General features: G+C 38.3%; 1 protein-coding gene and 1 long non-coding RNA gene across 2 annotated transcripts; one reads left to right on the top strand and one right to left on the bottom strand.

Moving 5' to 3' along the window:
• The first annotated feature begins 630 nt into the window (after window positions 1–630).
• On the top strand, window positions 631–4,989 carry LOC146450170 (uncharacterized). The gene is made up of 2 exons (XR_014860373.1): window positions 631–802; window positions 3,360–4,989. It is a non-coding gene; the product is annotated as an uncharacterized LOC146450170 (long non-coding RNA).
• A 2,170-nt stretch (window positions 4,990–7,159) lies between these two features.
• On the bottom strand, window positions 7,160–25,194 carry LOC146450169 (glutamate receptor 2-like). The gene is made up of 9 exons (XM_085100670.1): window positions 25,182–25,194; window positions 23,731–23,970; window positions 18,728–18,939; window positions 18,377–18,424; window positions 17,597–17,713; window positions 17,090–17,221; window positions 16,567–16,671; window positions 15,551–15,670; window positions 7,160–7,804 (listed from the first exon to the last, which is right to left on the bottom strand). Exons 1-9 carry the CDS (start codon window positions 25,192–25,194, stop codon window positions 7,778–7,780), a joined length of 1,014 nt encoding a protein of 337 aa, XP_084956796.1. The 3' UTR covers window positions 7,160–7,777.
• Between the last annotated feature and the right edge of the window lie 1,532 nt (window positions 25,195–26,726).

The raw sequence follows: 26,726 nt of genomic DNA, 5'->3' as shown, positions 1-26,726 counted from the left end.
TGAATCATCATTTTGTATCTATCAATTATTTTAATAATGTTAGAGGTAAATTCTATAACTTCAGGTCAAGTTTCAGCAATAAACACAAACTTATAATTTTCACTGTTTTTCACTCGGCGAAACAAACGCACTGATCATTTTTACAGTTGAATATAACCTACTAATCTCAACTGGAACGTATTCACTAAGATTTGACCTCATCCCGAGCCAAATGTCAGTTTCACCAGTACTTTGTATAATTAATAAGATGTAATTTTTCTGGCGCGGACAATCTCAGCTTTTCCGATCAGCGCAAGTACACGTAACTCTTCACTGCAATATTTTCAGCATAATTCATGGTTGAGAATAAATGAACACTTACCTATATCGAGAAAAGAAGATTAAAAGTCTACTCAGCAAGAAAACAAACCCCATCCGGAGCCTGGCTGGAAAAAAAAGTCGTTTGATGCAACAAAATCACCAGCGCCATTTTCGACACTGGACAAAATCCCGCGCTTTACAGGAAGTGACGTCACGATGGCCCGTATCATCCGGACAGCCGAGCCCACGAGTTGACCTCTCCCTCCTGGTCACGGCAAAAACCAGGAGGGAGTGATAAACTCGTGAGCGCGGCTGATTCGAGGTCTCGGGCCATCCTGACGTCATGGCAAAGCGAGCGTGCAAATGCGAAGAATTTTCGAAAATGGCGGCCGTGTCTCTGTTTGTGTCACTACTTCATGCTTATTTTTCTTGGTTATATAAGCTTGAAAATGGCTTGTCGTTCGGTTAAGGAGACTTAAAATCTTGTTCTGTTGCTGGACAGGTGAGTGGATATTTATTGTTATTTCAGAATCCTGCGGAAAGGCTTTTCGAAGCGTTTCGGCTTGTCCCCCCTCCGTAAAAACTAAAATCTTAAACTAAGATTTTACCTTGCGTTTCCCGTCTTATGCAAGACCACCACCACATTAAATTGAGACGGTGATCATCTTATTTTAACACAGGAGATCTTAAATGAAGACTATCGGAGTCGCAGTTAGTATATAAGATAAAAGATCGTCTTAAATATTGTCTTTAAATCGTCTTCATTTGAGAAGCGCTTATCTTAATCAACATTGAGGCATCTTACTTTAAGAAAGACCAGTCTTAATTATATTTATCTGAGTCGATGGGGTCCTTATTTGAAGACGTTTTTTGGTCTTGTGGAAATTTTAAGACGCCTAAGCAGGCTATAAGATACTGCCATCCTACGTAAGATGCAATACGCCTTAAGCTGGTGACACACCTGGCATTTTATACGACGATCGCAGCGAATTTGATCGCCAGCGAAAATCGCAAGTGATTTTCGCCACCGATTGATGCGGACACACCTGGCGATTTTTTTTTCGCCGATCGCGGCGTTGTTCCTGTGATAAACCCGCCCAACCTGACTGATTGACTTTACTGGCAATTCGCAGCGATGAGCGTAAAAAAATCGCAGGAACGGGCACATTTGGCGAATTTAATCGCCGATATCTTGTAATTTTTTTCTTATACCATAATAATAATTATTTTAGGTGTATACAGGGCCCCTCAGGATAACAGCCCGTAGCTGATTGGGCCACCCTGTCTAAATAAAGTTCACTTACTTACTTACTTACTATCTAACATGCCAGATATCGGCGATTTAATACGCCGATCTCTACTCTCACCATTTTAGTTCTCGGCAAAAAAAAAATAAATAAATAAATAAATAAAAAAAGGCTAACCTGGAAGAAATAGAAAATTCCAACACAAAAGGATCCAAATTTTGGAAAGCCCTTCCTGATTGGTTCATTAAAAAAAATGCAGACCTCATAGGGAACAGGACTTCTCTTCTGATTGGTTGATTTTGATCCAAACTCTGCAGACGCGGAGTCTGGGCTGGAGTCTTGAGCTTTGATTCATCGCAAACTCTCACCTTGTTCAGATTTAAAACAAGCCGTTAATATTTTTCAAGCAGCGGAGAGTGGAGAATTTACAAGAATTTCGAGACAACAACTTCAATATTCAAACGAGAAGACATCTGGACATCAAGTACGATCTAAAGCCTCGGCTAAACGTTGTAACTATACACGAACTTAACCGCATGCACTGCACACTCAGCGGAATGAAAATGGAATGAAGAAATTACTGTCGCTTTCTAAACCGCCTGTTTTTGAAAACCAAGATGAGTCCTGCAATTCTGCTGCGTCACCGATCAAAGGAATGAGTGTAGTGACAATTCAGACAATCTGCAATGCAAAGTTTATAATTTACGGGACTTTTAAGACCAACAAAACAGTATTTAAAATGCCGCGGCCCGACCTCTGTTTTCCTGCGAATTTACGGTAAGCGGATTTGTATAAGTTGTGTCATTTCAGATTTGGTTTTAATAAAGTACTATGGATTGAAATTTGTTGTGTTTTCATTGCTGCATGTATCATGTCCAAGCTTAACAGTATTAAACGCTCCCTGTTTTTGAATGTAGGCTTAATAGTGACCGTTGCAGTTAGATTGAAGATTTCTTCCTTGCTTCGAAACTTAAATTGAGATTCTAAAGCATCTACAATAAGATTGTTCAAATCTTGAGTTAAGATGAAAATATGACTTACCACAGCACTTTGAATCTAAGAAAAAATCATCTTAATCTCAAGACGCCATCATCGTATAAATAAGAAGAAAATCGTCTTATCCTAAGATAAATCGTCTTCAAATGAGATTTACGCGCTGTCTTACCACAGCACCAGAATTAAGTGTAAAAAACGTCTTAAAGTAATATTTTAGTTTTTACGGAGCCTGTATGAAAAATTGTGCCAGAAAGATGTGTTTGTTCGCCCGGAGAAATTGGTTTTTTTCGACATAGATAGTATCAGTAAACTTGACACTCGACTGCAGAGTAGCTTATAATTCTAGCAAAATATCCAGTGTGTTAATAATGTCGAAGAATAAACGATTAAAATGATCAGTGGAATTCGTCGAGTCAGTTTGCAGTTAAGTTTGAATTAATCAGTGCGGTGCTAAACGATTTCCTTCACTTCTACATTTACGCACCCAAGTAAAGACCTCACTTAAAATACACTTTTATCTCTTTGAAGGAACTGTGTCCTCTAATTGTTCGCTTTTGCGCTTCAAGTAACCAGTGTTTTGGTTCATGCTCTTTTTTGTTGTAGTACTGTTGAGTTAGTTAAGAATACTTTTTCATTTTCCAGGAGTTCAGACCTAAGTTACTTCACATAATTTAAGCTGTTTTATTAATAGTTACACCGTAAAAACTAAATTCTTGACCACTGAACACTTACTGCCAACCACTGTCTAGCAAGTAAAAGTAACTTTTAAAACAACAGTACATACAGTTGTAATCTTGTTGCTATTTTCTTTCTTAGTAGTATTGATTCAAGTGAAGAGAAAAGCAATGTCGATAGCCAAGTCTCCTAGTGTACTCACAGGGAGTACATGAAACATTTCTGAGGCACTAACATCATCTTTGTGGCATGTGTACAGAAGAGGAGAGTCTACTGGCAGGCACTGCTCCTTGACACATTTTTTACCAGCCTCTGTATCGTCATCCAGTATATCAACTATGGTCACAAGGAATACTCAAATTATGTTATATCAATAATGTCACAAAAGTCTTGCTGCTTGGGCATTTTTTAAAAGTTAGGACTGGTGCAGGGGGAAAGTAGCTACATCAAAAAGGGAGTGGGCCATGCAATATTTAGCCAGACAGAGGGTGTGGGTCGTGATATTTATAATTTAATGGTTATTCTAGAAATAAAAATGGACAAAGGCCGTAGCTAACGTTTCGATAGGGGTGTTCGTTGAGCCCCAAATCTTGCTGAGCGCCGGAGGCGCTCTTACTAGGGGGTCCGCGGGCATGCTCCCCCGGGAATTTTTGAAAATCTAGGTTCCCAGAAACCTCATTTCCTGCATTTTGAGACCCATTTTAGGCAAATCACAACTTTGTTTTACAGCAAGCAGCTTTTTAAGCTATATACATCATTTCGACAGCATAATTGTTTCAACTTAAATAAGAAAGTTCAATGTACATTCCGCGTCCTGTCAAGTTCTGATAGCTATTCGATCTGCTGATAGTCATACACCAAGCTGGTAAACTGCATCATTCTCGGGTGTAGGCCTTCGAACAAATTGACTATCTCATCAAGATTGACAGGTATATTATATTTGATATACATTAGAGCCAGGGCGGACAGCCTACTCTCTCCCATGGTACACCTCATGTAGTTGTTCAACCTCTTCACTGCGCTTATGGAACGTTCACATTCACAAGTGAATGTTCTCAGGCGAACTTGTACGTAATTGCGCGTGAAACTCAACAAGGCTTGAACTATTAAGTTTGAAGTGAATCTTCTTCCAGAACAATGCCGCATTCAGAGAACAAAATGTATCGCAAAGCATGCTTTTCTCTGGCTTTTTCGGGCAGATGCGGTTTTACCGCAAAAATGAAACGTCATTAAAATTAATCTCCAAGGGTTCTTGACAATTTTTAGTTTTATTGAGGATAAGACATAAAGCTAAAGAATGGGTTTATATCTCTATTTTTCTTTGGTTGATGTATTTTGACCACAGAACCTTTATTTAAAAGCCGTTTTTCTTCTGCCATTATTGATCTTGAAAGGGGGTTCATTCGAACCCCTCCTACGGGCCTGCTCACTGTGTCTGTTTTACATTATTAATACCTGTCAAGAGCAGATCCTCCCCCCGCCCTCTTGAGGGAAGGGGCCTAGTATCAAGCAAGAACACAATTTCCAGTAAAATGTTGGAGGCTGAATCGTAGAGTGATATTATTTATAAAAATTAAAATATTGTGTTATGAAGACCATATTCCTTCGTTACTCATAGCACTTGTTGTTGTTCACCCAGGCCCCTCCCTCTCAATATCTGTTGTGAAAAATTTAGTCTGTTCAGTAAAATTTCCATGTTACAGTACATATCAAAAGCACTAAAATAATAAACATAAACAACTATGAAAATAATAAAATACCTTTGACTGTATCCTATAGTGCCTTTTGCTTGCAGAACTTCTCTGTCCTTAACAACACTTTCTGACCTTTCAGTATATGATTTTTCTTTATCTTGTTTAGTTTGGTGAGTTTTTTTCCATTTCCTTCTCAGTGCTTGTTTTCCTTACAGTTAACGAGTTGGGATTTTAATTATTTGTAAGTGCATTGACAATGTTCACACAGAGAGTGTAAAAATTCTGAATGTGTTTAAAGCTTGGCCAGGTACAAGGACAATGTAAAGATTTGTAAGGAGCTTTATAACCAGTGTACTGATGGTTGTTTAGTTTCAACCACCAGTGATGAATTGGTTTATCAGAATACCAGCCTTGACATCATTACTATTTGGCACAGGTAGTGTAGTCTCTTCAGTTGATTGACCAGTCTATGTTTCTTTCTATTGATTTCATTGCTGTGTTTATTTCTATTTTACTTATTTATTATTATTTTTTTAGAGCAGTCTGAAATGCTTAGTATTGACAGACAGACCTACTCAGTAAATAACTAAAGATAACATTGCAGAATTGCCTGGGGAATACCAAATGAACATTATTAATTCACTTATGAACGATGCACATAGCGTGTTGATGAGGAGGTGCATTTTTTGACAAAAGCATGTAGAAAGAATCGGGGAACTTTGAATCCACGTTTAGAACAGTGCTGGAACATTTCTTAGTGTATCCTTATCTGTCTTCAATGAGCTTATTGTAGTCAAACAGATCAGTAAGCTGCTACAAAAAGATTAATATGTGGATGAATTATGCGGACGCCCGAGGAAACAAACATTTCGGACTTTCCTCGCTATTTTATCGCAATATTTTTATCAAACCGTGCCCGTATGCCAACGGTTCCTGGAAAATATGAACTTCATCTCTTTCTCAATGTTTAAGTTCGAAAGGCCCTTCGAAAGAAATGTTTTTGGTCTTTCACAGAACACGACCATGTTGACTTAACCGAGGACACATACTGCGGCTAGTTCTGTTTATATGTAAGCTAACATTACAAAATAAATTGGTCAGATCACTTACCAGGCAACAATATTGATCCTATATGTCTTCTCCGATTCTAAAAATAGTTTTTAAATCCTTCTGTAAAGTCGATAGTTTCCATAAATTGTTAATTGTTTATATATTTTTTTTAGAGGTAAGCTCGAAGCTCGCGTGAAATCCGCGTCAATTCATTTTGCTCGCCGATTATTGATATACCATTTTTTGGCATTTTTATGTGGTGTAAACTACAATCATACAATTATCTACTTAAGATATGAACTAGGCCAGTAGTATTCGACTTAATGGTCCTAACCGGTTTACGACGGGAGCTTTTTTGTCGCATTAGTTTAATGTTTTTCTCGCTAATTTTAGCGGCTGTCACGCAATTTACCTCCAAAGAACAGTGTTTAAAGCCACTGATCATTTTTATAAAATTGTTACATGATTTAATTTTTCAGAAATTAGGAAGATGTCATACCAGTAAAGCTTATGTTTTTGTCTCCATGCTATACATTTTTGAGTTCGTGAGATACACTTCATGAAAGGTCGCAACCTGATACAATTTGATGTTGACATCTGATCGATCGATCGCAGCATTTGGGTATTTTTCTCCTTTAATTTCAAGATTTTTGGACAGCATTGCATTCAGAATACTGTACATTGAATAGCATGCAGTATAGCTTAAGTTCTTTCTTAGTGTTGTTATGGACTACTTGAAATATTGGGCTTTAGGTAAACAAACGGCTTCCTAAAAAATGTATCTCTTTGAAATTCCCGGGCTGGCGTTCGTGTGACGTCACGATGGCCGGACACCTCGAATTTTTTCAACGCCGATATCTGCATTGGCGCCCAGGCCTAAGTTTATCACTCCCTCCTGGCAAAAACACAATAGGTTTGAATAAAAATACCGCAACTCCAATCACTCTCATACCGCGGGCTCACTGGAAAACACTACTTTTCAAGGCTCAATATTTTCAATTTGCGGGGCCCAAACTTCATTTCAGTGACCAAGACAGGTACAGCCACATCGGATAAGCTGTAAAGAACATATATTTGTTTCATACGTGACATGAAGTTTTGATCGTAGTAGCACTTTAACAGTGGAAACCCGAATGACGCTAACTCACCGAAATCGCTCCGAATCGCCTTGAAAAGCTGGTAAATGACAAAGAATACAAGACGAAACAGGGGAAGTTGACTTTATTGACAAAACACTGTTATTTTCTACCATTTTACACAAATCCGTTGTATTCCCATACAAATCCTTATAATTCAACGGTTCTCTGATATTTAGCTTGGGCTGCCTGTGGACGAATTGACTGTTATTATTGTTCCGTCCGCTCTACGCCCCCAGCTGACTATTGATGGCATGTCCACGGCGCTGAAATCAGGTAAATGTCCTGGTGCGTGCACGCCGGCACGAGCCTCACTGAAAAGCATCATGAATCACGGCTTCTGATTCTTGTTGTTGTTGTTGTACATTTTCAGCGATGTAATTATTCTCCGTCGGCGGCTCTATTGCAATATGCAAATTCAGGAAGTTTCCAGGTCCAAATTACAATTAGCATTCTGACTGGTGGTGTCACGATTTTCAAAGTCGTCGCTTTCCTGTTGAGAAGGTCGTGATCCTTTCGACATCTCAATATTGCTTGGCGAAAGCTTCTGTAGAATCTTGACGCTGAGGTAGTCTGTTTAATTTCTTTTGGCCAATTCCTCACGTAATGTCTGCCTCTAACGACATCTAATGTAACAAGACCAGCAAGAATGTTCAGCCACGCCATGTTCATACTTCAACTACGCGGACGACAAAGACACACGTCCCTGTGCGAGTTTGAAAATCACAAATAGTTAATTGTTTAAAAATCTCATTTTAGGGCAATTTTTCAATAAAAATTTTTCCCATGCGGCATAACTCAGAAGCGTTTGAGATTAAGGTTGTGATTAGTGGAAACGGTCTTCTTTTCAGCAATAAAAATAAAAAATGGGTTTTGCATTAAATCCACTCATGAAATACAACTCTTTTTTCAACTGTTTTTCTCCATTTAACGTTAAAGACAGTGTTTTGCCAAATTGTCACTATTTTTCGCTGAGAAATGCATTTTGCCTCAAATCCACGCATAAAATACAACTCCTTCTTAAAATTTTTGTTTTGCTCCACTTTGGGTTAAAAATATGGTTCTGCTAAAATTTTATCACTTCTTGCTGAAAAATGACTTTTGCATCAAATCGACTCATGAATACCACTCTTACTTGAAAACTCCGTTTTGCTTCATTGTGTCTTGAGAACAGCGTTTTGCTACATTTACACGATTTCTTGCTAAAAAATGGCTTTTGCATCAAATCTACTCATGAAATAAAACTATTACTTAAAAACTGTGGCTTGCTTCATTTTGAGTTAAAAACAGCAATTTGCCCAATTTTTATTATCTCTTTCTAAAAAATCCGTTTTGCATCAAATCCACTCATTCAATACAACTCTTTCTCAAAAACTGTGTATTGCTTCATTTTGGGTTGAAAACAGCATTTTGCCAATTCTTACGAATTCTTAGTAAAAAATACGTTTCGAATCAAATCCACTTGTGGAATACATCTCTTTCCTGAAAGCTGTGTTTCGCTCCATTTTGGGTTGAAAACAGCCTTTCTTTTCGAAATTTTTACCATTTCTCCCTGAAAAATAGCTTTTTCTTGAAAACGGTGTTTTGCTCTATTTTGGGTTTAAAACATCATTTTGCAAATTTTTCACCCTTTCTCGCCGAAAAATGCGTGTTGCGTTAAATCCACTCATAGAATACAACTCTTTCCTGAAAACTGTGTTTTGCTTTATTTTGTTAAAAACAGCGTTTTGCTAAAATTAAATCATTTCTCTCTGAAAAATTAGTTTTGCATCAAATCCACTCATAAATACACACAACTCTTACTTGAAAACTGTATTTTGCTCCATTTTGTGTTGAAAACAGCGTTTTGCCAAATTTTAACCATTTCTTGCTGAAAAATGGCTTTTGTACCAAATCTACTGATGAAATAACACTCTTTCTTAAAAACTAAATTTTGCTCCATTTTGGTTTAAAAACAATGTTTTCCAAAATTTCAACATTTCCTTTAAAAAAATAATTTTGCATTAAATCCATCCATAGAATACAATTCTTTCTTGAAAACTGTTTTCCTTCATTTTGGGTTGAAAAAAGCGTTTTGCCAAAGTTTTACCATTTCTCGTTGAAAAGTGCGTTTTGCATCAGATCTACACATTGAATACAACTCTTTCTTGAAAACTCTGTTTTGATCCATTTTGGGTTGAAAACAGCGTTTTGCCATATTGTCACCATTTTTCGCTGGAAAATGCGTTTTGCATCAGTACTCAGTATTTTGCTCCATTTTGGGTTAAAAACAGCTTTTTTTCCATATTTTTACCATTTATTTCTGAAAAACGCGTTTTGCTTCAAATCCACTCATGGAATACAACTTATTCTTGAAAACTATGTTTTGCTTAATTTGGGGTTAAAAACAGCGTTTTCCCAAAGTTTAACTATTTCTCGCTGAAGAGTGCATTGTGCATCAAATCTACTCATGGAATGAAACTTTTTGTTGAAAACTCTTTTTGCTCAATTTTAGGTTTAAAACAGCGTTTTGCCCAATTTCTACCATTTCTTTCTAAAAAATGCGTTTTGCATCAAATCCACTCATGGAATAAAACTCTTTCTTGTAAACTGTGTTTTGCTCCAGTTTGGGTTGAAAACAGCATTTTGCCAAATTCTTACGAATTCTCTGTAAAAATACATTTTGCATCAAATCCACTTATGGAATACAACTCTTTCCTAAAAACTGTTTTTCTCGATTTTGCGTTGAAAACAGCGTTTTGCCAAATTTTTACCATTTCTCGCTGAAAAATAGCTTTTGTATCAAATCCACTAATGGAATAGAACTCTTTCATAAGAACTACGTTTTGCTCCATTTTGGTTTAAAGACAGCCTTTTGCAAAAATTTTATCATTTCTTGCTGTTGAATTTTGCATCAAATCCTCTCATAAAATACAGCTCTTTCTTGAAAACGGTCTTTTGCTCTATTTTGTGTTTAAAACATCATTTTGCCAATTTTTCACCATTTTTCGCCGAAAAATGCGTTTTGCATTAAATCCACTCATAGAATACAACTTAAACTGTCTTTTGCTTCATTTTTGGTTGAAAACAGCATTTTGCCAAATTTTCCCCTTTTTTCGCTGAAAACTGCATTTTGCATTAAATACAGTAAAAGAATACACCGCTTTCTTAAAAACTATGTTCTGCTCCATTTTGGGTTGAAAACAGCATTTTGCCAAATTCTTACGAATTCTTAGAAAAAAATATGTTTCGCATCAAATCCACTTATGGAATACAACTTTTTCCTTAAAGCTGTGTTTCGCTCCATTTGGGGTTGAAAACAGCGTTTTGCAAAATTGTTACCATTTCTCGCTAAAAAATAGCTTTTGTATCAAATCTACTAATGGAATACAAACTCTTTCTTGAAAACTGTGTTTTGCTTCACTTTGGGTTGAAAAGAGCGTTTTGCCAAAATTTTATCATTTCTCGCCGAAATTGAATTTTGCATCAAATCCACTTATGAAAAACAACTCTTTCCTCCATCAAATCTATCTCATGGAACGAAACTCTTTGTAGAAAACTCTTTTTGCTCCATTTTAGTTTTAAAACAGCGTTTTGCCCAATTTCTACCATTTCTTCCAAAAAAATGTGTTTTGCATTAAATCCACTCATGGAATACAACTCTTTCTTGAAAACTGTTTTGTTCCATTTTGGCTAGAAAACAGCATTTTCCCAAATTCTTACGAATTCTCGGTAAAAAATACGTTTCGCATCAAATCCACTTATGGAATACAACTCTTTCCTTAAAACTGTGTTTTCGTCCTTTTTTGAGTTGAAAACAGCGTTTTGCCACATTTTTACAATTTCTCGCCGAAAAAAAGTCTTTTGTATCAAATCCACTGATGGAATGCAACTCTTTCTTAAAAACTGTCTTTTGCTCCATTTTGGGTTGAAAACAGCATTTTGTTGAATTTTTACGAATTCTCGGTAAAAAATACGTTTCGCATTAAGTTCACTTATAGAATACAACTCTTTCCTGAAAACTGTGTTTTGCTCCATTTTGGGATGGAAACGGCGTTTTGCCAAGTTTCTACCATTTCTTTCTGAAAAATGTGTTTTGCATTAAATCTACTCATGGAATACAACTCTTTCTTAAAAACTATGTTTTGCTCCATTTTGGCTTAAAAACAGCATTTTTCCAAATTCTTGCAAATTCTCAGTAAAAAAAAAAACGTTTCGCATCAAATCCACTTATGGAATACAACTCTTTCCTTAAAACTATGTTTTCGTTTATTTTGAGTTGAAAACAGCGTTTTTTCGAAATTTTTACCATTTCTCGCTGAAAAATAGCTTTTTCTTGAAAACGGTGTTTTGCTCTACTTTGGGTTTAAAACACCATTTTGCAAATTTTTCACCCTTTCTCGCCGAAAAATGCGTGTTGCGTTAAATCCACTCATAGAATACAACTCTTTCCTGAAAACTGTGTTTTGCTTTATTTTGTTAAAAACAGCGTTTTGCTAAAATTAAATCATTTCTCTCTGAAAAATTAGTTTTGCATCAAATCCACTCATAAATACACACAACTCTTACTTGAAAACTGTATTTTGCTCCATTTTGTGTTGAAAACAGCGTTTTGCCAAATTTTAACCATTTCTTGCTGAAAAATGGCTTTTGTACCAAATCTACTGATGAAATAACACTCTTTCTTAAAAACTAAATTTTGCTCCATTTTGGTTTAAAAACAATGTTTTCCAAAATTTCAACATTTCACGTTAAAAAATGAATTTTGCATTAAATCCATCCATAGAATACAATTCTTTCTTGAAAACTGTTTTCCTTCATTTTGGGTTGAAAAAAGCGTTTTGCCAAAGTTTTACCATTTCTCGTTGAAAAGTGCGTTTTGCATCAGATCTACACATTGAATACAACTCTTTCTTGAAAACTCTGTTTTGATCCATTTTGGGTTGAAAACAGCGTTTTGCCATATTGTCACCATTTTTCGCTGGAAAATGCGTTTTGCATCAGTACTCAGTATTTTGCTCCATTTTGGGTTAAAAACAGCTTTTTTTCCATATTTTTACCATTTATTTCTGAAAAACGCGTTTTGCTTCAAATCCACTCATGGAATACAACTTATTCTTGAAAACTATGTTTTGCTTAATTTGGGGTTAAAAACAGCGTTTTCCCAAAGTTTAACTATTTCTCGCTGAAGAGTGCATTGTGCATCAAATCTACTCATGGAATGAAACTTTTTGTTGAAAACTCTTTTTGCTCAATTTTAGGTTTAAAACAGCGTTTTGCCCAATTTCTACCATTTCTTTCTAAAAAATGCGTTTTGCATCAAATCCACTCATGGAATAAAACTCTTTCTTGTAAACTGTGTTTTGCTCCATTTTGGGTTGAAAACAGCATTTTGCCAAATTCGTACGAATTCTCTGTAAAAATACATTTTGCATCAAATCCACTTATGGAATACAACTCTTTCCTAAAAACTGTTTTTCTCGATTTTGCGTTGAAAACAGCGTTTTGCCAAATTTTTACCATTTCTCGCTGAAAAATAGCTTTTGTATCAAATCCACTAATGGAATAGAACTCTTTCATAAGAACTACGTTTTGCTCCATTTTGGTTTAAAGACAGCCTTTTGCAAAAATTTTATCATTTCTTGCTGTTGAATTTTGCATCAAATCCTCTCATAAAATACAGCTCTTTCTTGAAAACGGTCTTTTGCTCTATTTTGTGTTTAAAACATCATTTTGCCAATTTTTCACCATTTTTCGCCGAAAAATGCGTTTTGCATTAAATCCACTCATAGAATACAACTTAAACTGTCTTTTGCTTCATTTTTGGTTGAAAACAGCATTTTGCCAAATTTTCCCCTTTTTTCGCTGAAAACTGCATTTTGCATTAAATACAGTAAAAGAATACACCGCTTTCTTAAAAACTATGTTCTGCTCCATTTTGGGTTGAAAACAGCATTTTGCCAAATTCTTACGAATTCTTAGAAAAAAATATGTTTCGCATCAAATCCACTTATGGAATACAACTTTTTCCTTAAAGCTGTGTTTCGCTCCATTTGGGGTTGAAAACAGCGTTTTGCAAAATTGTTACCATTTCTCGCTAAAAAATAGCTTTTGTATCAAATCTACTAATGGAATACAAACTCTTTCTTGAAAACTGTGTTTTGCTTCACTTTGGGTTGAAAAGAGCGTTTTGCCAAAATTTTATCATTTCTCGCCGAAATTGAATTTTGCATCAAATCCACTTATGAAAAACAACTCTTTCCTCCATCAAATCTACTCATGGAACGAAACTCTTTGTAGAAAACTCTTTTTGCTCCATTTTAGTTTTAAAACAGCGTTTTGCCCAATTTCTACCATTTCTTCCAAAAAAATGTGTTTTGCATTAAATCCACTCATGGAATACAACTCTTTCTTGAAAACTGTTTTGTTCCATTTTGGCTAGAAAACAGCATTTTCCCAAATTCTTACGAATTCTCGGTAAAAAATACGTTTCGCATCAAATCCGCTTATGGAATACAACTCTTTCCTTAAAACTGTGTTTTCGTCCTTTTTTGAGTTGAAAACAGCGTTTTGCCAAATTTTTACAATTTCTCGCCGAAAAAAAGTCTTTTGTATCAAATCCACTGATGGAATACAACTCTTTCTTAAAAACTGTCTTTTGCTCCATTTTGGGTTGAAAACAGCATTTTGTTGAATTTTTACGAATTCTCGGTAAAAAATACGTTTCGCATTAAGTTCACTTATAGAATACAACTCTTTCCTGAAAACTGTGTTTTGCTCCATTTTGGGATGGAAACGGCGTTTTGCCAAGTTTCTACCATTTCTTTCTGAAAAATGTGTTTTGCATTAAATCTACTCATGGAATACAACTCTTTCTTAAAAACTGTTTTGCTCCATTTTGGCTTAAAAACAGCATTTTTCCAAATTCTTGCGAATTCTCAGTAAAAAAAAAAACGTTTCGCATCAAATCCACTTATGGAATACAACTCTTTCCTTAAAACTATGTTTTCGTTTATTTTGAGTTGAAAACAGCGTTTTTTCGAAATTTTTACCATTTCTCGCTGAAAAATAGCTTTTTCTTGAAAACGGTGTTTTGCTCTACTTTGGGTTTAAAACATCATTTTGCAAATTTTTCACCCTTTCTCGCCGAAAAATGCGTGTTGCGTTAAATCCACTCATAGAATACAACTCTTTCCTGAAAACTGTGTTTTGCTTTATTTTGTTAAAAACAGCGTTTTGCTAAAATTAAATCATTTCTCTCTGAAAAATTAGTTTTGCATCAAATCCACTTATAAATACACACAACTCTTACTTGAAAACTGTATTTTGCTCCATTTTGTGTTGAAAACAGCGTTTTGCCAAATTTCAACCATTTCTTGCTGAAAAATGGCTTTTGTACCAAATCTACTGATGAAATAACACTCTTTCTTAAAAACTAAATTTTGCTCCATTTTGGTTTAAAAACAATGTTTTCCAAAATTTCAACATTTCACGCTAAAAAATGAATTTTGCATTAAATCCATCCATAGAATACAATTCTTTCTTGAAAACTGTTTTCCTTCATTTTGGGTTGAAAAAAGCGTTTTGCCAAAGTTTTACCATTTCTCGTTGAAAAGTGCGTTTTGCATCAGATCTACACATTGAATACAACTCTTTCTTGAAAACTCTGTTTTGATCCATTTTGGGTTGAAAACAGCGTTTTGCCATATTGTCACCATTTTTCGCTGGAAAATGCGTTTTGCATCAGTACTCAGTATTTTGCTCCATTTTGGGTTAAAAACAGCTTTTTTTCCATATTTTTACCATTTATTTCTGAAAAACGCGTTTTGCTTCAAATCCACTCATGGAATACAACTTATTCTTGAAAACTGTGTTTTGCTTAATTTTGGGTTAAAAACAGCGTTTTCCCAAAGTTTAACTATTTCTCGCTGAAGAGTGCATTGTGCATCAAATCTACTCATGGAATGAAACTTTTTGTTGAAAACTCTTTTTGCTCCATTTTAGGTTTAAAACAGCCCGTCAGGGGAGAGGTAGATGTCATAAGTGAAATGAAGTTTCTTAGCAAGTTCGTTCAACAGATCGATGCAATATCCTTCATATGTAACTGTCCCATCATGTTGCTTCTTCATCATCACGAACGGATCATCCTTTTTGGGTATAAGGTAAAAAGAAAAGCTTATAATGGATATAATCATGGTGCAGTGCTAATAAAAACATGTGAATAGATTCATTAACGTGATAAATGCCGAAAATTTCGTGCATCCTTTTCTATGCGCTAGATCAATCTGCAATGCAATCTTTTCCCGTCTAATTACAAAAGAAAAGAGAAAACAAACAACCAAACAAACAAACAAACAAACGGGTAAACCAGAAAATCTCCACACATGGGAACATTCTCTCTGAAAAAATGGGCCAACAGAGGCTCTCCATTTTATCGGAAACGGACTTATCAACTCATTTATTTTTCAGTTACCATAACAACAACAGCTCTAAGGTTCCTTCCTTCCACTTTTCCTCCAGTGCTTTGGTTATTTATGCTGGGCTCGATGTTTTCATGAAAGAAGGCATGTTTAGTTGCATTCCACGATCCTATCTAATAAACAAAATATGAAATATGTTTTATTAATATAGCACAACCGAAATAGAAGGGAGGCAATCTGAAGGTGTCAAATTGAGCTTGTCTGATTCAGTGGTAGTAACGAGGACGGACAACTGAAGAGGCAGCGTGACGTCTATGGGCTCATGGAAGGGATTTTGGGGATGGGTGGGTGGGAATAGAGGTCCCTCTTACTCCGTCGCTTTCTATTTAGGAATATGAGATCAGTTTGTTTGTGCTGAGTACGTTGATGACTTGGAAAAAACATTTCGACTTGTAATGGATATAAAATATGGAATGCTTCCCTGCCTCTGATAAAAATGAAACCTCTGTAGCAAACGTCCTATGTTGCAGGGGAAGAGAAGTCCATAACGTATTCAAGACAAGCTTAAGCAGACTATTGGTTTGACGGAAAGTTTTTGCATGGAAATTCTACCAATAAAATAAGTTCCTCTTTTCGAGCAATTTTGCATGATCATCATATAGTAACCGGCTAATATAAAGATGTCGTCCAGTTCTCTAAACAACTTAGAGCAATTTAGATTTGCAAAGTGTGCTGGTTTAAGAAAAAAACCCAAACAAACAAAAAAGACAACAACAGGAGGCCTGCAGATCTGAAAGGGACATCTTTTTGTCTAAGAAATTTAAAGATGATAACAACCAGCATAAACAAATGGTAGTAAAAAAAATTAATGATTACGCGTAACCAGCCGAGTTGATCGTTGGATGGGGAGTTTTAACAAGTATTCGAAACTGGCGATTTGAACACAAGTAACAAAGGATAATACTATCTACTATTCATTGGTGAAGTCACTCACCGACCACAAAAACAACCAATAAACAGAAAGACTTTTAAAGAAAAAAAGATGCCAGTATGGTATTTTGCTTCTTACCTTCTTAAAGGAATTGTTTCGAAGATTCAAAATTTCCATCTCAATCCCCTTTCGTTTTCCATTTTCGTCAAACTTGATAGGTCCGGTTAAACCAGCAATGTTGACCTGTAGAGAGTGATCAGAACGCCTTAAATTGTAAAATGCACAGAGAACCAACCTCGAGATAATTAAAATAGAAAAGACTTGGAAAGTGATCTTCTTATTCGGAAATACTGCTTGGTACCCGTAATAGCTTTAAATTAAAACAGTTTGAACTGTTCAGAATTTCTTTGATTTGAATTTACCAAGAGACAGAATTGCAAGGTGTTGTTTCCTTCCTGAAACTAAGCTGGCCTTTCTTGAACTGAATACGTACGTATTTTGAACGAGGTTTTGTTAGCTCATAGATCATTCATTCATTCATTCGTTCGTTCGTTCGTTCGTTCGTTCTTTGACTTGAACCATTGTGTGCACGTTACTGGCCCTATTTGACAAATCTACAATACAATCTACAATCTCAAGTGTAAACTAGTAACTACCTTACCTTTCTCATGCAGGTTAACATTGTGTCTCTTTCTCTTGAAGTGATGGCAGACCCATTAATCGATGAGCATGGTTCTTTGTTTAGAGCCTGTTTGATGACTGGCACGGAATCATAAGCTAGTGCAACGAAGTGCTACGAAAGTATTGAACATTGTCAGTGAGAACGTTCGTGGTGGAAATTAACAATAACAATAACAATAACAATAACAACAATAATAATTAAATAGATAATGAGCAGCTTAGCCACCCAATCAGATTACAACATTTGTTGTCGAGCGTTAATATTATTCTAACAACTTTACATAAAGTTAACGTGGAAATTTCTTATATTTCTTGAACAAAGACAGAGAAAAATGTTTCATATTTTTTATTCATTCATCATCATTTGGTCCTTTTCCCTTTAAGGGAAATGGGGCCTTATATTTTTTATTATTACAGAGGAAATGCCAATTTTTTTCAGACGTTCAATTATCTTTACCTCATGTTAGGTACACACATGCCACCCTACCTTGTCACTGGTATCGTAATTTTTTTCCACTGCTTTTTCCAGTTTATCAGAAATTTTAATGAAAAGCCTCAATGCTAAAACCACATTGCCTGAGAGACTTGTTAAGTTCCCCGAGACCTGGAGTAGAAGTTAAATGTTAATTAGTAAAACCTCCAGTGTTGATAATTGGTTTGCGCCAAACCACTTTTGATACTTTGATAAAACTGCTATTATTGAGGTGCAAATAACTTTTTGCTTGGTATTTTAATTGTGATGAAATTCAGCCTCCATGGATGAGAACAGCCATCCATTTAATGTTATTATTCATCACAATGTAACACTACCTAAATATGGTCATAGTGCACTCAATATTCGTCGTTCGTACACAACAAATGTCCTGCAATATACGTAATTTCGCGTCTCCGTGAGAAAAATGGCGAAATAAAGATTGTCCAAGCTTTTCTGCAAAAAATGTGCTTTGTTATATCCTCCATTGAGTATCCCCTGCTTTTGGCCAACTTGGCCAACGCCCTGGTTGGCTTAGTATCAGACGATATCCCGCGGGATAATTGTTAAATAGTTAAAGCATGACTTAATATTTGACCACGGTCTATGGAAATTAAGTATCGGACTAGTAAATGTCATATGCTTTCTTGACACCGTTTACCGTAGACAACCTTTCGCGGTTCGGTTGGTCAGACTCAAATCGGAAGTGAACTTTGTTTGGATAGCCAGTGCTAAGTATTCTATTTGTCATTAAAACAGAACCAAATGTTTGAATATTCTAGGTTTTTGCCTCACCTGTCCTTGTAATATCCATTTAGAGTCATTGCTGTGTTTACAAGGTTTCTGACGCAAAAAAAATTGGAATGGAATTAAAGAAAATATTGAAACTTCAGCAAAACAGACACGGGTGGCCGACGCGGTGAAAGTTTGATCCAATCAGTTCCTTTCCATTAGGCTACTAAAAGTATGTACTAATACAATTGAGGTGCTTTCGTGTAGAAGCTAGTGTCCCACCATATGGAAAGAGAAGGAAGATATGAAAAGAAGATCAGAAGAAGAAGAAGAAGACGACAACGACAACGACGAAGAAGAAGAATTAGAGAAAGAAGAAGGAGAAGACGACATAGGAAAGACAATCAATATTACCTGCTGATTGAGTAGGCGATCCATTTTTTCTTTACTTGTGTAAAGTAGAATAACGTTTGGGCCAAGGTTTGTTATTTTCTCCACTGCTTCACGGACTGATGCTGCCTGATCTTCATTTGCTTGTTCTTTCTCAGTAAGCTTCACAAAGATTATGGTGAACTTTGCACTTTGGGATATGGTATAGAAATATTCAGCTTCATACAGACGCCCCTCTGAAAGAGTTTTATAAAGAAAAACTTTGGTTTTGAACATAAATGTTTTGATCAATCAAAACTCGAAATTACTAACTAGTGATAAACACGGAGACACGTTTGGGCCAAAGAAATCTGTTTATTGATAAAAATTACAATGTTGCGCCCCCGGAAGGGCGGGAGGGAAAGCGACCTCGAACACGAACCTAGCAGACACAATTAGCGATCTAACAGCGTGGAGACGCGAACATGATACTCTTATTGAGCCATCCCTGTTATTAATTAACCTCTTTGATCAATCAAAACTCGAAATTACTAGCTAGTGATAAACACGCAGACACGTTTGGGCCAAAGAATTCTGTTTATTGATGAAAATTACAATGTTGCGCCCCAGAGGAAGTAGAAAAGGAGTTGGCCCAAACGTGTAGATGAATGAAACAAAAAAATAAAAAAAAATATTGAGAAAAAAAAATATTTGTATAAGGAAAGAAACTGTATAACCGTAGGAATGCGTGGAATCAACAATTGTGACTGAAGAGGCCTGCGGCCATAATGTCAGCTACCGAAGAGCGCGCACACAGCGGTAGTGTTAGGTATTGCTTGTAAGCATCAGAGCGCCAGTCGCCGTGGAGTTGGAGCAAATGTTCCGGGGCTCCTGCCTGGAACGCAAAAGTGGCACCGCCCCGGCGAAAACTATGAGGGGAATAGTTCGTAGGTGCAAGGCCGAGTTTGCCAAGTAGTTTCTTGAGAGTCGTAGTGAAGAAGGACGCAGTGACAGGAGTAAGGCTGGTAGGAAAGCAGACGAACGGATCGTCAGGACTAGCAGGCACCAAGCTGAAGTAGTGATGGATGGCGGTGACTGGACAAAGAGGTGACTGTGGAATGCTGGGCAGAGGGACAATATGGATGCCTTCCTTATGTTGGCGTGTCTTGGACCATTTAGTGCGGAGGAAACACCCAGAGGTCGTGAATTTGATGTCGCTCCTATTGAGGTCGCAATGGCAGTCAAAGGTGGAAGCTGTGGACGAGACTAGGTTAGACTTGCGCAGAAAGGAAAAGAAAGCCACCAGGAACAAAGCCCATATCATGGCGTGAGATGGGCAGTGCATGTCCAAAACATGGTAGATGTCGAGTAAAATCGAGGGCGTAAGGGGATGTTTTTGACGAGAAGCGGTACCCAAAACGCGCTTGAGACCTTTCTTGGTGAGCGAAACTTCGAAACAAGTAAACGAGTCAGTTGACAGACCATGGTAGAGGTGTAACAATCGGACGGCGTTGAGGTGACCCAGAATATACTGATATGAAGAGGTCCGCTGAGTAAGGAAAACCGCGTAGGAGGAGATGGTCGAAGGTGACGCTGGAAGAGGAACCAACGAGAAATCTTGGCAAAAACGGTGGAAAGAATTCCACTGAGAGCGTAAGTTGCGCAGTGTTCCTGGGGCATAAGCCTGATGTTGTATCTGCGAAAAGCGGTGCTGAAGCTGAGAATACAAGGATGGAGGTGGTGTGTTGGTGGCTTGAGCAGAAGAGCCTGGAGAGGGAGAGAAAAGGCCAGATTAGCAGTCAATCTCGAACTGAAACAAGGCAGGCGGACAGAGAATGTGTGTGGTGGGGGTGTCAGTGGTCAAGTCGTCAAAGCGAAGGTGATGGACTGGAGATAAGTGCCAGCGACTGAGATGATCAGCGATGGTGTTGTCCACCCCAGCGATGTGTCGGGCAAAGATGTCGATGTCATGACGAGCGGTGAGGAACCTGATTTCCCGTAAACACAGGTGCATCCCGGGAACGCAAGAACGGCCGGAATTGATGGCGAGCACGCTATTTGCATTATCGCACTGCAAAATAAGGCGTTGACTGCGAAGAAGTTCGCCCCAAAGCTTAAGCGCCACCATTATTGTCAACAGTTCCAAAATATTGATGTCGTGTCCAAACTGACTGAGAATGGGGGCGGGAAAGGGGGTGTGAAAATACTGCCCTTTGAAATAGCCGCCCGCACCGGTGCTGTATGCGTCAGTGGAGAGGAATAAACGGTTGTCAAGCCAAGGTGAAGTCTTGATAAGCGAAACACCATTGTAGGACGGTAAGAAGTGGCACCACCAGCGGAGATCGGAGTGATTAACACTTGAAAGGGGGCAGAGCAGAGACGACATGAAAACGCGGGCTGGACGAACACACGAGGTGACAAAAGACAAGACGCCAAGCAAAGCCTGCAAGTCGTGTCGTGAAACGTGCGTCGTGGAGAGCAGAGATGTGCAGCGGGACTGTAGCTCTAAAAGGTGGTCAGGAGTGACGGAGACGGTCATATCGGTCGTGTCGACGAGAACGCCAAGAAAGACCATCGAAGTAGCCGGAGGGGAATCCTTATCGGGAGGTGTACTCAGTCCGAGGCAGCGTAAAAGGGCTCCCAAGGCCTGAAAAGCGGCTGCTGATTTAGTGGGAGTTTCTGCTCCCCCAAAATCGTCGATATAATTAGTGCAAGAGTAGCCAAGATTCTGATACATAAAGGTGACGGCAGAAGTGGTGGTCTGGCACATCATGGCCGAGGAGCGAAGACCGAAAGGAGGAGCGATGTTGAAATAGAGGGAATCACGGTGCTGGTAGCCCAAAAGATGATAGTCCCGTGGGTCGATTCGCAACTGGCGGTAAGCTCGACTGAGGTCTTTCTTGAAGACATGACAGTGCTGGCCCTTTTGGCGGATGATATCGAGCAAGGCATCCAGACCGGGTAGGCGAAGAGAGAACGGTTCACCGAGATAAGTGTCGCGTGGAATACCACAGTTTACTGATTGACCGGGAGGGTAACTGAGGTCAACAACTACCTGTGGTTTGCCGGTGCGGCTGTAAGCGATTTGGAGAGGAGAGATCGAGATGTCGATGGGGAGAGGATTGGTAACGAAGGGCCCACAAGTGGCGCCAAGTTCGCATTCGGAGCTAAGAAATTGGTCGATGACTGTTGGATTGGATCTAGCAGAACCATGATTCTGAGTGGACTGGACGGGCGGAGAACAGCTGGAGTATCCGACCGGCCAGCCAAACTCAAGAAAATCACACAGAGACTTGTCAGGATAATGGACGAGACGGCGGCGCCATTCGGGGATGTTGAGGTGCGAGGGTACTGGAAGACGAAGCGTGAAGGCGGGACCAGTAGAATGCTGGAGGCGGGAGTGGAGAGAAATGAGACGCGAGGTAAGCGAGGACTTCAAAGGGAAAAGACGAGGACGATGGGCTGAAGGAGAGCTGGTGGGCGAGCGAGGAGAAGCTAGGGTTGGACATACAGGATCAGGTAGTCATGCCTGGGATGGTGAGTCTGTGCGGCGAGCTGGGACGGGAAACTTCCGCTTGGGGCATGCGAGGGCTTGGTGATCGGAGCGTTTGCATACGACGCAAACGTGTTGCCTAGGGCAGTCAGTGGACAAACAATTGTTGTACCAGGACCATTCGTCACAAATTTGGTGACGCGGAATCGCTGGTTTAGGTGGGGCAGTAATCGATTCGCCATTACCTGGAGGTTTAGCCACTTTACGTGGAGCGATCTCAGATAGCAAGGACGATGGGGTCAAAAACTGGACCTTGAGATGATCAAAGGAGTCCCCCCACTTAACCAAGCCAAGCTCGAGGGAACGCAACACTTTGTAATGAAAGGAGCGGACCGCTGACCACTGGTACGCAGACCCCAAAACCATAAGTTGGTGGAAATGGTCGAGAAGAGCGGCGTAATGGGGTTTTGGGGCGCTTTGATGGATGATGACCAAGTACCCCGCGCAAAATTCAGGCATGGACAAATCATTATACAACTTAGGCTCACCTGGGGCGTAAATGTGTGGCCAAGGCTGCGGATGCAGGGTCTTTTGAGGGGCCTTTAAGTCGCCGAGTGATTTCCCCGGACTGGACTCTGCAGAAGTAGGTGAAGCGATTTGGCCGCCTTGCAGCTTGGCAAGCTGTAGCTGCAACTCGAGCTTCTTGATGTCGAGCTCTTGAGATTCTTTTTGCAGCTGAAGAGCTACGAGCGACGGAGATATACTGGCGGCAAGCGGCCGGTCAGGGGGCGGTGTTTGTTTTGTGTCCTGTCCTGAGAGCGGAACTTGTAGAGTCGCTTGAGGAAGAGAAAGATCGTCCACAGGCCTTCGTTTTGGGACTGCGCCGGGATCGATCGGCGATTTCGAAGCCTTGCGAAGTTTTTCGGCGTGTTGTGACGGTGACGAGTCTAGCAGATCTCGAGAGGCCTTGAACAATACACTCTCATCGATGGAAGGCAATGTCTCCCACTCGTAATCCGTGCTGAGATGGCGCTGACTGTTGCGTGTGGTCCGGGACTATAAAGCCATAGTTTGGGAAGCAAAAGAACGAAAAGATAAAGCGAAGATAAAGCGAACTCTAACACGAACCTAGCAGACACAACTAGCGATCTAACAGCGTGGAGACGCGAACATGATACTCTTATTGAGCCATCCCTGTTATTAATTAACCTCATTTATCTTAAGAATTCGTTTAAAAATTTTAACGGAGGCTTTATTTTTTTAAATAATTATGTGCAAACTGATCGACACTATGCGTGTCTGTGTTTACCGTTTGAATGGGTGACTTACTTCACTTAAATGAAAACATTTCTAGTAGACACACTGAATTTGGGTATTTTGGGTACTTATCGTTTACATATGATGCATGTTTGACGGAATTATTTGTGTTTTGGTAAGAATTAAGGCTAGGGAATACCTTGTCATGTCTGTCATACAATTCATGAGTCTCATAAGCGTGCATTTCTGGACATATCTCCTTTAACAGATATTAAATAAGCAATTAAGGAATTTGTACCATCGAAAACAAGTGCTATCTTGTTCCACCGGAATGTGTTGAGTATATCAAGTGTAGCATGCGCGTAGTCCCTGTACCCCGCTGACATCTCAATCGCATTTTCACACTGATCAAATGGCCTGTCGTTTCCATAGAGACTTATGAGGGGAATGCCTGTTACTATGGAGAGTGCGCGAGTGGGGTACTTTGTATGGCTTCCCTCGATAAGTGCAACGACGTTTTGTTGAAGCAACACTAAAGCTAAAAGAAAAAAAACTCAAATTATTAGTTGATAAATGGTGGGATACAGCAAGGACTAACGTACTGTTTATGTATAACTCATAGGCTCCTTATTGCCTCATTGGCACTTATGAAACAATTATGAAACAACAGCTATCAGCTAAAATTTCAGCCATTTCTGAGCTATCAACTAAACCTTTCACCCATTTCTAAGCTATCAGCTTAAATTTCAGCCATTTCTCAGCTATCAATTAAAATTTCATCCATTTCGCAGCCATCAGCTAAAATTTCGGCCATTTCTCAGCCATCAATTAACCAAGTCGGAACTCAGTTAACCACCAACTTCACAGTTATTGACAAGTTATTTACAAGTTTATAATTTACACTATACTCAGGCAAAGTTTAGCCATCCCAAGTAACGGTTTCTTGACGCTCCTCACGTTTCAATTATTGGATACAACTCATATACAATGTAATACCTATTTGATACAATTACTAGAAATACAGTCCAGTACTAATTATTGGATACAACTACTCAATACACAATGCAATAATTATTGAGTACAACTACTCAATATACAATCCAATAGACCATTTTAATTCCGAGTTGCTTTGAACCTCATTATGAAAGCTAGGCTAAGTGCAAAGTTTTTGCTATGAAAATTAGTTTTCATTCATATGCAAACAAACCTAATTTTCATGTGAAAAGATTTGCACTCAGCCTCGCTTTCATAGTGAGGTTCACAGCAACTCGGAAATGGCCTATTACTTAACAATTATTCACCGAAGTGGAGGTGAATAGTGGTGGATATTTACCGAGCCGCGAAGCGGCGAGAAAAATATCCACCACTTTCACCAACACTGAGGTGAATAATTGTTTTAGTATATGCCACACAAGCTGAACAACTAGCGGACCAAAATTCCTTTATTTTTGACAGTATACCGACAAATGGTAGGAAATTTTAAAATCTCGCGCGCCGCGCGGTAAGCGATTTCTTGTTGTAGAAAGTTCCGTCTCGCTTTCTTGCGAACAATTAAAACTTTTTAAGACTCTTGCTTAGTTGCTAAACAGTAATTTCTTAAATTGTTGGGGAAAATTCGTCGTGATTTTGAAACCATGCTCCAAAACATTAGATATTTTATTGTCTACATTGTAATTATAGTGCTCAGCAGTTTTCGTAAACAAGGCATCGTAGTTTCATTCTTTCAGGTTGGAAAGATTAATAACTTACCATTTAATGCCATCAAACTAAATTTTGTTGCCATTTATGTATTTTTTGTAACAGCTGCCTCGTTTATCTAAATAAATTCCCCTTTAGTGACCGTGGCGAAACGGGAATCCATCTTGTTTCTCTTCGGTTGCTCGGAGGTGAATAGTACTTGGCTAATCACCTCCGAGCTAGCCAATCAGCGCGCGCGAAAAGCACTATTCACTTGTGCGGTATATACTAATGTTGGATACAACTACTTAATATACAATCCAATTATTGTTGGATACAACTACTCAATACACAATCCAATAATTACTGGATACATCATTACTCAATTATATACAATCCAATAATTATTGGATATAACGGTAAACTGCCTTTTCTCAGGTCATAGTTAAGATTTTGGGCAGTTTTCAGCTTAACCACATATACACCCTCTGATAAGTTTAATATTCTCGGAGAAATTCAATACCTTCAATGCTGTGAAATTTAAACAATTTGGATTATTGGATTATTAATAAGCGTTAAGCATCTCTAGATTAAGAATACCAGAGACAACAGCCAGAAGCCAGTACGGGATGTACATTTTCAGTTTATCAATGAAATTATCTGATACGATTTTTTTCAAGTGAATTGCCAACTTGTGAACCAATGAAGACACGTTCTCACGTCAAAATAAACTTTGAACTGTCCTCGCAGCTTGAGTTGTTGCCTGGAAGTTTATGGCTGCGACTCACACTAAGAGCACTCTAAATTTTCCCTGTGTTTACCTTTCTTGAGAACGCTACTTCACAGTTTTACATGATTGTGCTAGGAAAATCAAAATACAGATATAGGTGCAGTGTTTCAAGGTACAGTGGAACCTCTATTTAACGAACCTATATATCACGAAATCCTCGGTTGATACGAACGACATTCCTTTAAAAATGCTAGAAACAGAACCTCGATAAAACTAACCCTCTATATGACGAACCAATTTCTCTAAGTGCCTTTGCACTTTGTTAAATCGAGGCCGTTTTACTGTATGAGCGTGTGCGTGAATGGATAATTTAATATATTTATTAACTTACAAATGACTTTTAAAAGAGGTGGTGCTTAACATTGTAAATATTTCATAGATATAAAAAAAAGATTTAGGCTAAACAATTTCTCCAAACATCAGGAAAAAGTTTAACTGGAGTCGTTTGTGAGCGAAAATCCAAGGGTTCGTACATTCGGTGCGGGTTTCTCCATAAAAGCGTTATTTCTTGTATTTCGTCTTCATTGAATTGAAGAGTTTAATAGGCAACTATTAATAAAATTTTGCTTACTATAAGTACGTCACGAGCGTAGAGGTCAGAGTGTAAAGAAATTAAGACCACCAGATTCTGCTGGGCAAAGAAATGAAAAATGAAGTTGCTTACCATAATCTGTTAATAATTTTGGCTAGTTTCAGCATGGTATTTTCTTTTAATTTCGAATTGTTGAATTTAAAATTTTAATTAAATTAATTCTTGTTAGTGATCGTGGAGAAAAATAATGAAGCAACATAAAAGTTATCAACAGACAGAAATTAAAGAGGTGTCT

Source organism: Pavona decussata, unplaced genomic scaffold (assembly GCF_977016875.1).
Source record: "Pavona decussata unplaced genomic scaffold, jaPavDecu1.1 SCAFFOLD_485, whole genome shotgun sequence".
NCBI lineage: Eukaryota > Metazoa > Cnidaria > Anthozoa > Scleractinia > Agariciidae > Pavona > Pavona decussata.
Note: the sequence above shows the minus strand (reverse complement) of the source record. Positions and strands in the feature narration are given on the sequence as shown.